The sequence below is a fragment of the Physeter macrocephalus genome, chromosome 6, assembly GCF_002837175.3.
Source record: "Physeter macrocephalus isolate SW-GA chromosome 6, ASM283717v5, whole genome shotgun sequence".
In the NCBI taxonomy this organism is placed as follows: Eukaryota; Metazoa; Chordata; class Mammalia; order Artiodactyla; family Physeteridae; genus Physeter; species Physeter macrocephalus.
The window spans coordinates 52797426-52811146 of NC_041219.1; the positions used below are offsets into that span (position 1 = coordinate 52797426).

At 53.0% G+C, this 13721-nt stretch overlaps 1 protein-coding gene across 28 annotated transcripts in view; it reads left to right on the forward strand.

Annotated features, from left to right (window-relative positions):
- The window catches only part of MICAL3 (microtubule associated monooxygenase, calponin and LIM domain containing 3), a 177330-nt gene that overhangs the window by 98485 nt on the left and 65124 nt on the right, over positions 1 to 13721 (forward strand). For 22 of the 28 annotated variants that reach the window (XR_008617618.1, XR_008617617.1, XR_008617616.1 and 19 more), the window contains 5 exons: positions 1610 to 1708; positions 3326 to 3382; positions 5452 to 5559; positions 7830 to 7937; positions 8406 to 8592. Coding sequence is in view for 23 of the 28 variants with exons in the window: in XM_028490750.2 (XP_028346551.1) it covers positions 1610 to 1708; positions 3326 to 3382; positions 5452 to 5559; positions 7830 to 7937; positions 8406 to 8592 (559 nt within the window). In the remaining 5 variants the exon portion in view is untranslated. The remainder of the gene's footprint in view (positions 1 to 1609; positions 1709 to 3325; positions 3383 to 5451; positions 5560 to 7829; positions 7938 to 8405; positions 8593 to 13721) is intronic. The other 6 variants (XM_055085392.1, XM_055085393.1, XM_055085385.1 and 3 more) reach the window with 5 other exon arrangements.

The following is a 13721-nucleotide window of genomic DNA, read 5'->3' on the forward strand; positions in this document are numbered from 1 at the left end:
TTTGAGTGGCACGTCCTGGAGTGGCTCTGGGTGGGCATCCCAGGAAGCCTGGGTCAGGGACCCGAGGGGCTGGCTCGGCCGCCACTGCTGCCTCCGTCCTGCGGGAGATGGGCTTGGCTCCCGCTGGGTGCTGGGCTGCAGGGGTGCCCAGAGCCCTGCTTCTCCTGTTGCTGCAGTGGCTGGGAGCCTCCAGCCTGTGCGGGTGCTGCCTGAACGCACCCAGGTGATTTGTGATCACGGTCGGTGGAGTTGAGTTTGTATCGCCAGGCTCTCCAGGCCCGACAGACCCTTAAAGCGAAGGCTGGTCTGGGGAAGGGGCACCGGAGATGCCGGTCAGCTGGACCCCATTAGATCCTATTTGTAGAGCGGGATTGTAATGTGCTGGGCTGTGACCGCTCACAGGTGACGCACAGCTCTCACGTCCTCGTGAGATGTGTTCACAAACGACTTATCCCCAGTGCTAAGTCAGGGATGGCGTCATGAGCCTTGCTTTGCCCATTTATCCCCTGAAAGACAGAGCACTGGAGGGCCATGCCAGTTGGGCACCAGCCCGGGGGCACAGGAAGCCCAGGGGTGCGCCCTGGGGGCTGACGGCGCGCCTTCCTGTGACTCACTTGCTGTCCCCCGGAAGCGGCTCCGACTGAGGCAGGCGGCTGTAGCGAGCACAGCGGGGAGAAAGAGTGTGCGGATGCCGCTTTTCGTCACCTTCCTGTGACGCCACCCGGCTCCCCGCCACCTCGTCCCCTTCTGACCTCAGAAATGGGTCCTGCAGGCGAAGTCTGCGGTGAAGCAGCCTGGGCTTGGCTGTAGATGGCCAGCGGTGTGGGAACAGACGGAGGAGTGGGTTCTGTGGCCTCTTCCCCTCCGGCCTTTGCTGGGAGCCACCCCACACGGCAGCTCTGGGCGTGAGGAACCTGAGGCTTCCTCTGACTCGGGAATCTGGTGGTTCCTTGAGCACTGCAGGGTTCTGTCAATCAGAGACAGGTTCACAGGAAGCGGACACCGTGGGGAAGTGATCCACGGATACTGTGTGGTGTCAGTTAGCAAAAGGTGTTAATCGTATACCCTGTTTCCTGTTCTTTCCTGTATTTCTGTGGTCGTCTCCCAGAACCTTCCGCGTGTGAGTGAGGGGGCTGAGCAGGGGGAAGCAGTGGCAGGACGTGGGCATGGGTGGCCCAGGTCAGCTGCTGCAGGTGCCCGGGCGCCCCCGCTGTGGGCAGCAGTCGCCACGCTCCCCCCGTAACGGGAGTCTGTGTGCCCTTCTCTCTACTTGTAACTGAGCCCCTTCTACCCCCCGGCTTCCCTGATAAGCCAACAGAGAAGAATATGCCCTGGTCCCTGGCGTTTAGAAAGTGCTGCCATGCAGATCCTGACCCCGCAGTGGCTGCAGAGATGATTCTGGGATCTGCAAGCAGAGCACCTCTGCCCCGAGGCCACGACAGGCGGGGACAGGCCCCTACCTGAACACGCCAATTTGTGCTGAGGATGGATGGGTGGGGAAGGGCCTCTGGGATGCTTTTGGCAAATGCCTTCGGTCCTTCCAGACCCAGCCTCAACGTGGCCACCATCTCACCTGTGTTCTCTCTGTTTGTGTCTATCGGCGTAAAAGCGACAGGAAAAGGAACATTCTCGGACCTGCCCCAAAAAAGTGATCACACTCTCTCCTCCCCCTACTCCGCCTCCCTGTCGGGCACGTGGCGACCAGCAGGTGACCCCCTCTGCATGCTCCGCTGTCCTGTGTGCCTGCCTGCCTGTGTGGGTGGCCAGGGGAGAGACCAAGTCAGGATCCCCTCATTTCAGTGATGACTTACTGGCGAAGCGACCTTTGCTGGTGGGCCTCAGGATAGCACATCGTCCGTTCAAACCCTGGGTAATTTAATCTAGTCCTGCATCACAGGACTACAACTGTGCAGCCACAAACTAAGGTCCAAAAGCCTGGAGAGCATTTTTATATAACCCCATTGAAACCAGCCATTTTTGTCTTGCTGCCCAAGGAGATACAGTTAAGGTGAACTTTTTATTAGGGCTCCACTCCGTGAGTTTGGCTCCTTCTGATTTTGAGAGCCCTGCCTCTTGCTTATCCAGCTTTTGCCAACAAACACCTGCCCTTTCCGTCCACCCGACTCACTGTCCAGGCAGACCACTGGAGAACTGCTTCAAGGCGAGTTAACCACACGTGCTTTGCGGCCAGCACGCTCATACGAAGTGCGTTTATAGAACGGCTTTTTTGACTTGTGTTGTATGTCCCTATAAAGTAAAACACTGATTTTGAAGGTAGGATCTATGGAAAGACATTTTCTCAGCTATGGTAGCCTATTTAGAAGGTGATCCCATAATGTGTCTGATATGCAGGGGCCCAGCCTATGTCCCTGGGTCTGGACGCTGAGCCCTTGTAGGGTAGTGACCACCCTGGGCCCTGTCTCTGCCCAAGAACCAACATGGGGCATTTCCTCTGAGTCAGGCAGTGTTCTCAGTGCTTTTCCTGTGTCGTCTTGGTCTGTTCTCACAATAACTCTACGAGGCAGGTCCTGTTATCCTCACCTTTTACAGATGAGGAGACCGAGGTGTAGGCTGGGGAGGCCAAGTAGTTTGTGCGAAGTCACACAGTGAGCAGCGAGCTAGGAGCTGAACCCAAGTGGTGTGACTCTGGAGCCTGAGCCCCGGCCTCGTCCTGCCCGCGGAGACCGCACGCTCACGGGCTCTGGACAACAGAGTGGCCACGTCGGGAGCTCCGGGTCAGTTCTTGCAGCGGGGCAGGGCCATACGGTGAATGCTGGGCTATCCAGAGGGTGACTAGGGGCCTAGACGCCCCAACCCCACGTCGCTGTGTTAGTGGTTTCCTCAGGGCAGTGGAGGCGGCGTGGGCCTGTGTCACGGTCCCCGGCCTCTTGGGTACAGCTTCTGTGCTCACCTCGCCCCTTAGTGCCGTGTGCTCTTGGAGTCTCCTGTGGACTCTTGTCGTCTCTAATGCCTTGGTGTGGAAGCTTCACCCTCCTAACCTGCCTCTCCTGTTAACCTTCCACTGAATGCCTCTGATCACGTGCCGCTGTGTGAAAGAAATATGTTTGTTCCACCTGTGTACTAACCGTAGTTCCTTATTTATCCCCGTAGCTGACCTCATTGGAAGCCAGGTGGGAGAACAGCTGTGCAGAGCTGTCCTTGGGTCACAGGATTTGATGTAGACGGGACTGTGGTTACTTGGGGTTGGGGACCAGTGGGCAACAGGTTGTGTGTTGAAATGAACTCTCACTTTCTGGTGCTGTCACTTAGTAGGTCCAGATAGAGCGTTTGGATGGAGCTTAAGTTTCTACTTTGTTGCCAACAGATGTACAGCGATCTTGATGCTGACAGCCGTGGCAAGCAGAGTCCCCACCAGGAGAGGGTAAAAGCGCGACTGTGGCATGGGATGCTGGCAGCCACACAGATGCGGCACGCTGGGGCGGGGGGCAGGCGTGGCCCTCCTCCCTTGCTTTTTCCACACTCTGGTCACCCAGCCAGGAGCCGGGACTCTTTTCGCTAACAGTGATGACCCTTGCAAATAGCATTCACGGTGGAACATCCGTCCACTCAGCATGGGACCAGATAGGAGCCCCGAGAGTTTGTGCCCGTGAATGGCCTCTTCCCCTCCCTGCCCCGCCCCGCCCACTCCCAGATATGCATCTTTGACTTCGGGGGAAGGGTCGAGGTCAGTAAGCAGGAGGCACTTGCTTGGCTACTTCCGGGATCCTGACGTAGAAATACCGAGAAAGCCAAAGCCCATAGAGCATGGGGATTCTTCAGGCGTGAAGAGGACGGGGGCAGGAAGGAAGGTGATGACAAGACAGGGTCCATAATGAAAAGTGGTAGCTTATCTGTTCGAGGCGCTAGTAGGGAGACGCCTGAGCACACCTGGCCGTTGTATGATGTGATGAGTTACAGAGATGCTCATCTCAAAACCTGCTAACTATGAAACTTTTTTGGTTGTTACTGTTACCCTTAAATGGAGGCCTGAGTGGGAGTAGCTCTGCAGCCAGGATGAAGAATCATCTCTAACTGTTCGTTTCACATGGGCCTTCTCCTCTTATTTTTGCCTCCCCCTCTGCCTTTGCTCACTGAGAAATGCCCTCATGACTGAGCAGTAAGTCTGGTTCCCTCCTGGACCCATTAGGAAAGTAATGGTAGCACTGTCTTCCTACCAGTTACCAGGCAGGAAGCAGGCCCCGGGTGGGGGAGGGGGGGGCCTTTCCATGTCACCCGTGTCACCCACAGCTTCACTGCCTGTGCCCAGCCTCTTTCTTCCTTCTTCCCAGGCTGGTTCCTGTCAAGAAGAAAGCTAGGCACTTTCACTGCACAGGGCAATGCCCTCCGTTTTGGGGAAGGCCTATTTGAGGAGGTGCTGGTGGTCTTGAATGAAACAGGGTCTCAGTGGGGAGCAGAGGGAAGTCGGTGGAGGAAAGAGAGATGGAACGGGGAAGCTGGTAGAAGTTGGGGCTGCAGGGCACTGAGGACAGGTGGGATTTGGAGCTCAGGAAGCACCAAGGTTGGCGGGAGTTTTCTTTCATTTCCCCGGTGGGCTGGTCTCCAGGGTCTTTGGTGCAGGGTTCCAATCCAGGTACTCCTGGGGGTCACTGTTTTTGTTCCTTCCCGGACTCTCCCTCCACCGCCTGCCAGTCCAGCTGTGCGCTTGCCTGCTCTCTGCTGTCCAGGGAGTTTCTCTCTGAGCCTCTGGAACAGAGGCTGGTGACACCCCCCATCACCCCTGACACGCCTGAAGCTTTGAAGTTAGTGCGGGCTGAAGGCCGAGGGCTGCTTCTTCCCTGCGGCCCGCAGGTATCTCAGCCCGAACCTGCAGGCAGCGAAGCAGTTACTGCTTGCCAAGCTCGCAGCCCCTCCTGGCTTGGGGACCCGAGAGTGCCTGGCTGCTGGGCCCACATTTGCTCCACGTGCTGCATGCAGTCTGCAGAGGGTTGGGGCCGGCTCCGGGGCGAGCTCGGTGTCTGAGCCCCACTGGGAGGAGGAGGAGGGGCCCCTTTCTGGGCTCGTATGGAAAGCGAGCTTTGCTCCAGAGCTGCCGTCTCTTGTCTGCTCCCCTTAAGGCTGGCAGAGTGACGAGCCGGTGGCATCTCCTTGTGCTCAAGAGAAATTCCAGCCCAGGCCGTGGGGGGCTCTGCAGGGCACACAGGACGTGTGAACAGGACGCTGCCTGCTGGCTGGCAGCACTGTGCACTCGAGAGCAGGGGCGCAGACAAGGCTTCCTGGGGGGCCGTGTTCCAGCGCGGGTGTGGCTGTGAGTGTGAGGCACCGTGGGAGCCTGGCATGAGCCATTGGTGCTTCTGGAACTAAGAGCGTTTCTTTACTGCATTTGTCATCCAGATAAAGGGTCTGAAACTGCCAAGTTCCTTGTGTTCAGGTCAGCATGTAACTTTTAACTTAACGTTTCCTTCGATTTTTTCTCCATCTTGTATTTTATAGCCAGAGCCTGAGCCTTCTCGTCGATTTTTTGTCGACCAGTGGGAGCTTTCTCTAAGCCTCCGCTCCGCCAGCCGCCCTGCCTCTCCCTCCTCTGACTTCCTCCGACAGGTAGCGGGGCCCGGGGCTTGGCCAGGCTCGTCCTCTTCAGCCTGCACTTTCTTCACCCACACGAACAGCAGCCTGTCTCCTTAGGAATCCAGTTGTGTGTGTCCGTCATGCATGTGAGGTCGGTAGGCGTCCACCTGAGTTAAGGAGGCTGCTAGCTTCACTGCAGCAAATTCTGTCCCAGTCAACCCACTTTCATTATAGTCTGAATGTATCAAATAATGAGAAAGCATTTTGTAGCCATTAGCTTTTTTTAACTCCAGACCTCTTCCTATTAATGTGTTATAAAATATGAACCATAGTGTAATTAAATCTCTTAAAGAGAGTGGTGGATACGCAGTATTCTGGGTGCCTCTTGAATTGTAATCTCTTAAGGAATGAGCTCTGCTATTTCCTATGATGGAACTGACCCAGCCTGGACGAGTTTACAGAGAGATTGCAGGGGCTTTTGTCCTTTCTGTTTGTTTCCTGTTCTTGAGCTGGTAGCAGACTGTACAGAATGATACGCATGTGTGGTGGCCACAGTATAAGTCCAGGGAGTGCTACATTTCGACTGTTTCTTAAGAGTGGGGAGAGGAAAACCATCTGCTTTTCATGCCAGAAACAAATAGAACTTGAGTCTCCATCTCTCTTAGGGGTGTGCTCGTCAGTACTCTCACATCGCTGAGAACTGAAGGTGACAGATGGCTTTGCACCAGGCGGCCCTGGGCTATACTTGTTGAGAGTGCCGGTTCTGATGGGAGAGCAGGGTCCTGGCTGAACAGGGAGGACCCTGGGCTTGCCCAGCGTCCCAGCCTCAGACTTGGCATCTGGTCCACGCTCCCACTCATCTGCTGCAGTTTCCTACTCCCTGGTGTCAGCTGTTCGATATTCAGCTTGGCTGTGCCTGGGTTCCTGTCTGTTCCAGGCTTAAGCTTCCCTAATGTTTCTAATCCAAAGAAGGCTTAGGTCTAAGAGCCACTTGTGTTTCTCGACCACAGATGGTTATAAGCTGTCTGTGGAGTTAATGAGCAAATGGCACTATCCTTTGGAAATCTCCTTATTTTAAATTGAAAATATAATTGACTCCTCAGTTCCAGCTGAACCTTGGAGAATTGTTTGCTCATTTGTGCTGCTGTCATTCTTGTATTTACACAGGGTCAGTTTCCCCCTAGAGCATTCCTCTGGTTTGTCCCTGCCCCGCCCAGGACGTGCCATTGCTCAGGCTGGTGATTCTCTGACACACGGTTTCGTGTGTTCAAACCGTTTCCTGATGGGGTTGTTGGCATCCCCAGCACAACTGCTACCGGCATGTTTTGGATTTGGAATTAGAGTGAGGGCTCCTCAGACCCGGCGGGCACACAGCTGCTGAGAGGCGTGTCATACACACTGGGTGTCTGGGCCGGCCGCACAGGACGGGCTTAAAGCTGGGCTCCCGCAGGAAGGTTTGCCATTGAAATTTATAGTTTTCTCCTGCTGCTTTTTCAGCATTGCTAGAAAGAGGATTGAGGTGGTTGGATTTTTTTTCTTTTATCTTGTTTCAACGTATAAAGAAATAACCCCTCCTGGACTAGAAACACATTCTGGCTTCCACAGCAGCCGTGTCAGCAGTGCCCCAGCTGGTCCGGAAGGCTTGGTCTCAGGGCTCAGGGGAACACAGAAGTCTGCACGGGGAGAACGGGCAGAGAAGGGTTCTTCCTGGTAAAGCCCGGGGGCCTCTGGTGCACAGGACAGGGGCTCTGAGCGAAGGAGGTAGTAGGACGGATGTCATCCCCAGTGACACTGGGCTGTTGGCATCCGTTACCCAGATGGAGAGTCGGCCTTGCTTTCTTTCTAAATGAGGAAATAACTCCCCAGGCCCTCTCCCAGGCCCTGGGATGTGCCTGCATTCTGGTGCCCGCTGCCTTAAGGGCGGTGTCCTCTTAGGTTCTTTGAGGTTCTCTGTGTGTAATCTGAGCCGCTGGGTGGTAGGCCCTTCTCACTCTGTTTGCATCCATCCTGTCGTCCCGCCTCCGCATCCCCCGCACTCCGTCCAGAGAGACATGAGAGACCAGCTTCTCCTTCCTGAATTTCACTGTCTCTGTGGCCATCGCTCCCGCCTGTGCTGACACCAGTGTGTGGACACTGACACCTAGTCCCCTGCTCGTGGGCACTGTGTTGGCATGTTTGTTGCTGCACCTTGTATTCATTTTATACCTTTCAAAGATTTTTTTCCCCCCTGTCTTCTTAATTTATTTATTTTTTTCCTTCTCATTTACCTTCTTTCTGGTCGTTTAACAATCTCCAACCAATAGAAGTATATAAAGATGTACACGGGCGGAGTGAGCTCATTGGCTGAGCAGATAGCCAATCAGCTTCAAAGGAAAGAACAGCCTAAAACCCTTCTAGACAAGAAGGAACTGGTAAGATACACTAAGGGCACTGTCTGTCTAGATAAGACAGCTCTGGTGAACAAGCCTGCTTTGTTCTAAGTAGCTCAGTGGCATATGTGGCCGCTGCGTGCCACGTGGTAATTATTTTTTGAGGTTGTCTGAATTTTGTAACTGAACTTCTAGGACTGAAACCGTTGTTTCGAATGTTATATGAACAGCATACTCAGTATCTCTAAAGTGATTGCTCTAGAGTCCAGGGCCTGTGTCCATGGAGAACCACGGGAACACCTTCAGATCAGAATCTGTTAAGAGGATTTGGTTTGCTTGTTATGAAATCGTGTAGAACAGACGCAGTGCCAAGTGCTGCATGGGCACCAGAGGCACCGGCCTGCGCTAGTGCGCGGCTCCCGTCCCCAGGCAGAACCACGTAGGGAGGGTTGTGCGCCCTGGGGAGGGGCCGGGAGGCCTTGCCTGACGCGTGCCCCCCCCCCACCCCAGGGCTCCATGAAGAAGGAGTTCCCACAGAACTTGGGAGGCAGCGACACCTGCTACTTCTGCCAGAAGCGGGTCTACGTGATGGAGCGGCTGAGCGCCGAGGGCAAGTTCTTCCACCGGAGCTGCTTCAAGTGCGAGTACTGCGCCACCACCCTGCGCCTCTCGGCCTACGCGTACGCCCTCGAGGACGGTGAGTCCCCGCGCTGGAGGCCGCACCCAGACTCAGGGCCCCCGCTGCGTTCTTCCACAGACGCTCTCTTTTCTGCCTCTCCTGAGCCTTCCCATCCACCCCCCTCTAGTCTGTGTTTTCTCCCAGACTCTTTCTTATAAATATTTCTGCAGAGTCACCAAGCTGTATCATAGATGACTCAGTGACCATGGTGATGAGAAGGGCATGCGTTTACCTAAATCGTTTCCCTGGCTTCACAGACACCTGCTATTCTACCTCCCGGTGGGATCTTAAGATAAAAGGGACCTGAGGAGAGTAAGTCTTTTTTGAGTTTGCTTTAGAGAAGAAGAATCACAGGCTTATAGAAGCCACATTTCTTGCCTAAGGTCAGTGACAGCACATTGAAACTGTATCCCCTGCCACTGTTCTCAGACCTTGGCTTCCTGAAGGTGCCTGAGTTATGCCCAGTGTCACCCGTGCTCTCTCGTATCAGCGTCTCTGGTGAATTGAGAGCACGTTGCCCAGGCCTCAGTCTGGTTACTGTGCTGTTCAAGCCCTGGCCTTTTGTGATATTTGTTGCTTTTATAGTGGAATGACCTTGATAAGGCAGAAGGTAGAGAATTATTTAGACAGGTAACAAAGCCTGGTGGAGAGGCGTGTCTGCCGCCTGAAAACCCTTTGGGGATAATTGGAAAAGGTCACTGGAGACATCAGTGATTCCTACGCCCCTTCCTACAGGAAGCAGAAGGGACCTTATGAGAGGCCGTCTTACTGATTCAACAGTAATGAAAAGACCCAGATTAATAGAAGGGGGAAGTAAATCCTCAGGTCCCTTGCATTGACTGAGGAGACTGTCAGGGGATGTCACCCGGGAGAGGGGCGCCCTGCGGTGAGGAAATAGTCCTCCAGGCTCTTCGACTAGTGAGCGAGGAGCAGCCAGAAGGAGCCGAGTGGTGACCTGAGAAAAGCTGGCTCTTAACTGTTGTGGCATCTGGTCCTCTTGTTACATTAGTGAGAAGCACCACCCAGCGAGGGAAGAGGTAAGACAGTTGTCTGTACTGTTAGGTATCAGTATTCCCCCACACCTGGTCTTTGGATAATGCCTCTGATCTCTCCGGATGGGGTTGGCAGGTGGGGCCCACCCAGTGTTTCTAACTGTCTGCGAGGTCTTCCTGGAAAGATCCCTTCACGTCCAGTGAATCGATCCACGAGTATTTTTGCCCATAGATTGTGCGCCACACCTTTGCCACATTCTCCTGAGGGCAGAGATGGTGTAAGAGGGGCCGGCGTCCTGATGGAGTGAGCCGGCAGCAGGCGGTGTAAGGGAGTGACCGAGGGCGACGGTGCGTAGTGCAGACCGTAACTTTGTGAAGCACAGAGGAGGAGGAGTCCGGGAAGCTCAGGAGGGTCGGTCAGGAACGACTTAGCCGTCCTGCCCTGGACTCCGGAGCGTGGTGGGCGAGGGCCCAGCAGAGGGACGGAGGAGCCGGCGTGCCCAGCGAGAGGGCAGTGGAGCCTGGGGGAGTGACCACGGTGTGGGGGCCGGACGAGCAGGCCCACGTGCTTAAGCACAGCCTTCCTGACAGCGGGCCTGACCAGCTCCCCGGACTGCAGCCCAGGTGAACCTTTCCCTCAGCTCCGCCCTCCTCAGTGACAGCTGGACTTGGGGAAAGGAGGGACTCTTAGGGGTCCTGAGGGTTTAGCCTCATGAGGTTCAGAAATCTAACGGAAGAGCCTCAGGTAAGAGAGAAAAGGGCAGGGATTGTGGCTCCGGAGAGAGGGGGTTGATCCAGCCCGTGCCGGGCCCTTCACAACATATTGTGACATTTCGTCCTCATGACCACCAGAAGGTAGCTAGCTTTATTGTTGTAATTTTACACATCAGGAAACTGAATTCAGAGAACCTGTAAGTTGCTTGTCCAGGTCCACACGGCAGTAAGTGACCTCCGAGGTCCCCCAGCTCAGACGTCCTGGGGTTAGCGCCTCTGGCCCACGGCAACTCCGGCCTGGTCAGTGGGGACTCACTCACTTGAGAGAGGCGTCCAGGTTTTACCCTTGTCCTTTCAGCCCCTTTAAAAGGATGCCGTCTTTCTTTTGCCACAGACTAGCTTATTTGCCTGCTGCCAGCTCTTAAGACAAGGACTCTAAATCAAACAGTGTGTCACGTCTTTCCTGTCCTCTCGAGGAGAGAAAACACAGAGCATCCGCTGAGGAGGTCTGTGCAGGGCCGCCCTCGGGAGTGACGAGCCCGCTGCCCCCGCCGCTGCCCCGTGTCTGCTCCCACAGGGCAGCCCAGGGGATCTTAAAGAGACAAGCAGATCTTCCCGGCCTCCCACTGTTCACCCTGACAACCCCTGCGGCACAGGTTGGACCCGCGGTCCCCGGGGCTGAGAGCTCCGTGCGTCCTCCCAGCCTGCCCCTCGGCCCCCTGCTTCTGCCTGTCCCCTGCGAGCTGCTCGCTTCTCCGTTGCACTGACACGCGTGCGCTCGCTGTGTCCTCTGCTGGAGTGCGCCCCTCCCACCCTCACGGGGCAGCCTCCTGTCGCCACACGTTCTTTCCCTGGAGAGGCGGCGGGGCTCCTCTGCCTCCTGACCAGAGCGTCTCTGGCTCTGACCTGTCCTGACGGCTCTGACCTGGAGTTGCTGGGGGAAGGAATCTGTGGCCCGTCTGCCTCAGGCTCGCCTCTTAGCTGTCTGTTTTCTCCAGTTCCATCTTCAGTCATTCCTACGTCTATTGTCAAGGTTCCTGAATTTACTTAGACCATCTAAAATCAGTGACTTGACGGGATCAACCATGCTTTGTGGTTGCTTTGTGACGTTAGCATGGCCGTACTTGCTGATTGAGATGGGCACCGTCGTGAAGAGCCAGGCGTCTGATGTTCGAGTCGTGTCCGAGACTCGCTAGCGTGGCTTAGCCTTTCTGTGCCTCACTGGCTTTTGAGGATTAAGTGAGTCGATAGTTGTAAAGCACTTACAGTGTTGGGCACATGGTAAATGTTAGTTGAAAATCAGCCCTTTTTGTTATTAACATAAGAAGCAAAAAGTATCACCAAGTTGGGTTTGGGAAGGGGTTTGAGGTGCATTAATCGAGCAGCTGCAGTGCAGGACGTGTGATGATGTCTCGTTGATGGATCTCACCCCACGAGACGGTGTGGTCTTCATGCTCTACATGAGGAAACGAGTGCTGAGACGGTCATGTACCACTGAGTGGCTGGGATGGTGCCTGAACTGAGCTCTGGTTTCAGTGTGGGTGTTCCTCCCCTCAGGTTGTGCTGCATTCGTAGAGAAAACAAGGTTTTGGAATTTTCTCTTTACCTTTTGGTCAGGCTCGTGGGACTCGTTTTTGAAGCCTAAACCTCTTTACTTTATTTATTTAGGATACCATAGCAAAATTCAATGAGGATTCCCTGGTAGGTCAGTCTGTTGAGTTGTATTTTTAAATCTAGAATTCTGCTTTTACTAGAAAAAAAGCACATTAATGGAGGAAAAATAGAAGAAAGGAATGAACCTAACTGTAAATGATTGTAGTTTTCTGATACGACAATAAGTAAGACTCTTGGTTGAAAGTAATGGAAACCCAGATCAGATTAAAGTTTATGCATAAGATTGACATCTTTCTTGCAGCTAGCAGGGCTGCCCCTTCTCTCTCCCCATCCCTAAGAATCTGTTAGCCTAACTTAGCCACATGCCAGATCCTAGAGCACCGTGTCCTGGGCTGGGCTGGAGGGAAAGGGGATATTCTGACTGACCTGTCTGGGTCATTTATCCACTTCTGTGCTGGGTCATGTCAGGCCACGTGGTTGGCAGCCCCATCAGAGTCATGTGGAGGAGGGAGGAGTGTTCCTTAAAGAATGAGACACAAGACAGGCAAAAAGTAGTGTGTGATCCAAGCACCAATACGTTTTGTCTTGTCCTAATTACATTTTATCTTGGCCAAAATTAGCAAAAGTGAAATGGTTTATTACAGATTGTAGAAGGAGATTGTGTCCAAGCTGCTAAAAATAACCCACGACTCAACTCCCCTTATAGAGAGATAGGCAGTGGGCTTTGATGGTCCTTTGCTCTCAAGTGCCCCTGACAGGAGGTGTGGTTCTCTGAGTTCTGATTACGTGCCAGGAGCTAGTGGGAAACTCTATTTCAGAAAATATACTATCTATATGAATATTATTTGAAATTATGAAAGTCCACAAACTCTATTTTTCTAAAAGATTTATGCAGTGTTGGGAGGGGGAGAAGTGCCAGTAAAAGGAGAACAGAAGTCAGTTACTTTGAGGGGAAAAAAGAGAGAGAGATGTAATCAGATCACCAGGAGAAGGGAAGAAGAATGCCATCTCATTTATCTCCTTGACTTTTTTTTGAGATATAATTGACACATCGGTTTATGTGTACTGCCCGTTGATTTGACACATTTATTTGTAAAGTTATTACCACCACAGTGTAACCTAGGCTAAAACCACAGTGTTACCACCTCCGCGCCATCACATAGTTACTAACTCTTTTCTGTGGTGAGAACACTTAAGACCCACTCTTTAAGCAACATTCAGGTATATGACGCAGTATTATTTGCTTTGATCACCATGCTGTGCGTTAGATCCCCAAACTTGTTAATCTTATAACTGGAAGTCCCTACTCCTTGGCCAGTATCTCCTCATTTCCCCTCCCCCACCCCTACTGGCCACCATTCTACTCTCTGTTTCTCGGAGTTTGTCTTTTTTAGATTCCACATGTAGGTGATATACAGTATTTGTCTTTCTCTGTCTGACTTATTTCACTTAGCACAATGCCCTGAAGGTCCATCCAGGTTGTCATATAGCAGGATTTCCTCCTTGCTCATGGCTGAATAATATTCCATTGTGTATACATATGTATGTGTACGTATATATATATATATATATATATATATATATATATATATATATATATATCCATCCATGGATGGAAACTTGGGTTGTTCTTGTATCTTGGCCATTGTAATTAATGCTTCTATGAACATGGGGGTGCATATATCTTTTATTATAATTAGTGTTTTTGTTTTCTTCAGATAAATACCCAGAAATGGAATTCCTGGATCATATGGTAGTTCTATTTTTAATTTTTTGAGGAATCTCCATACTGTTCTCCATAGTGGCTGCACCAATTTACATTCCCAC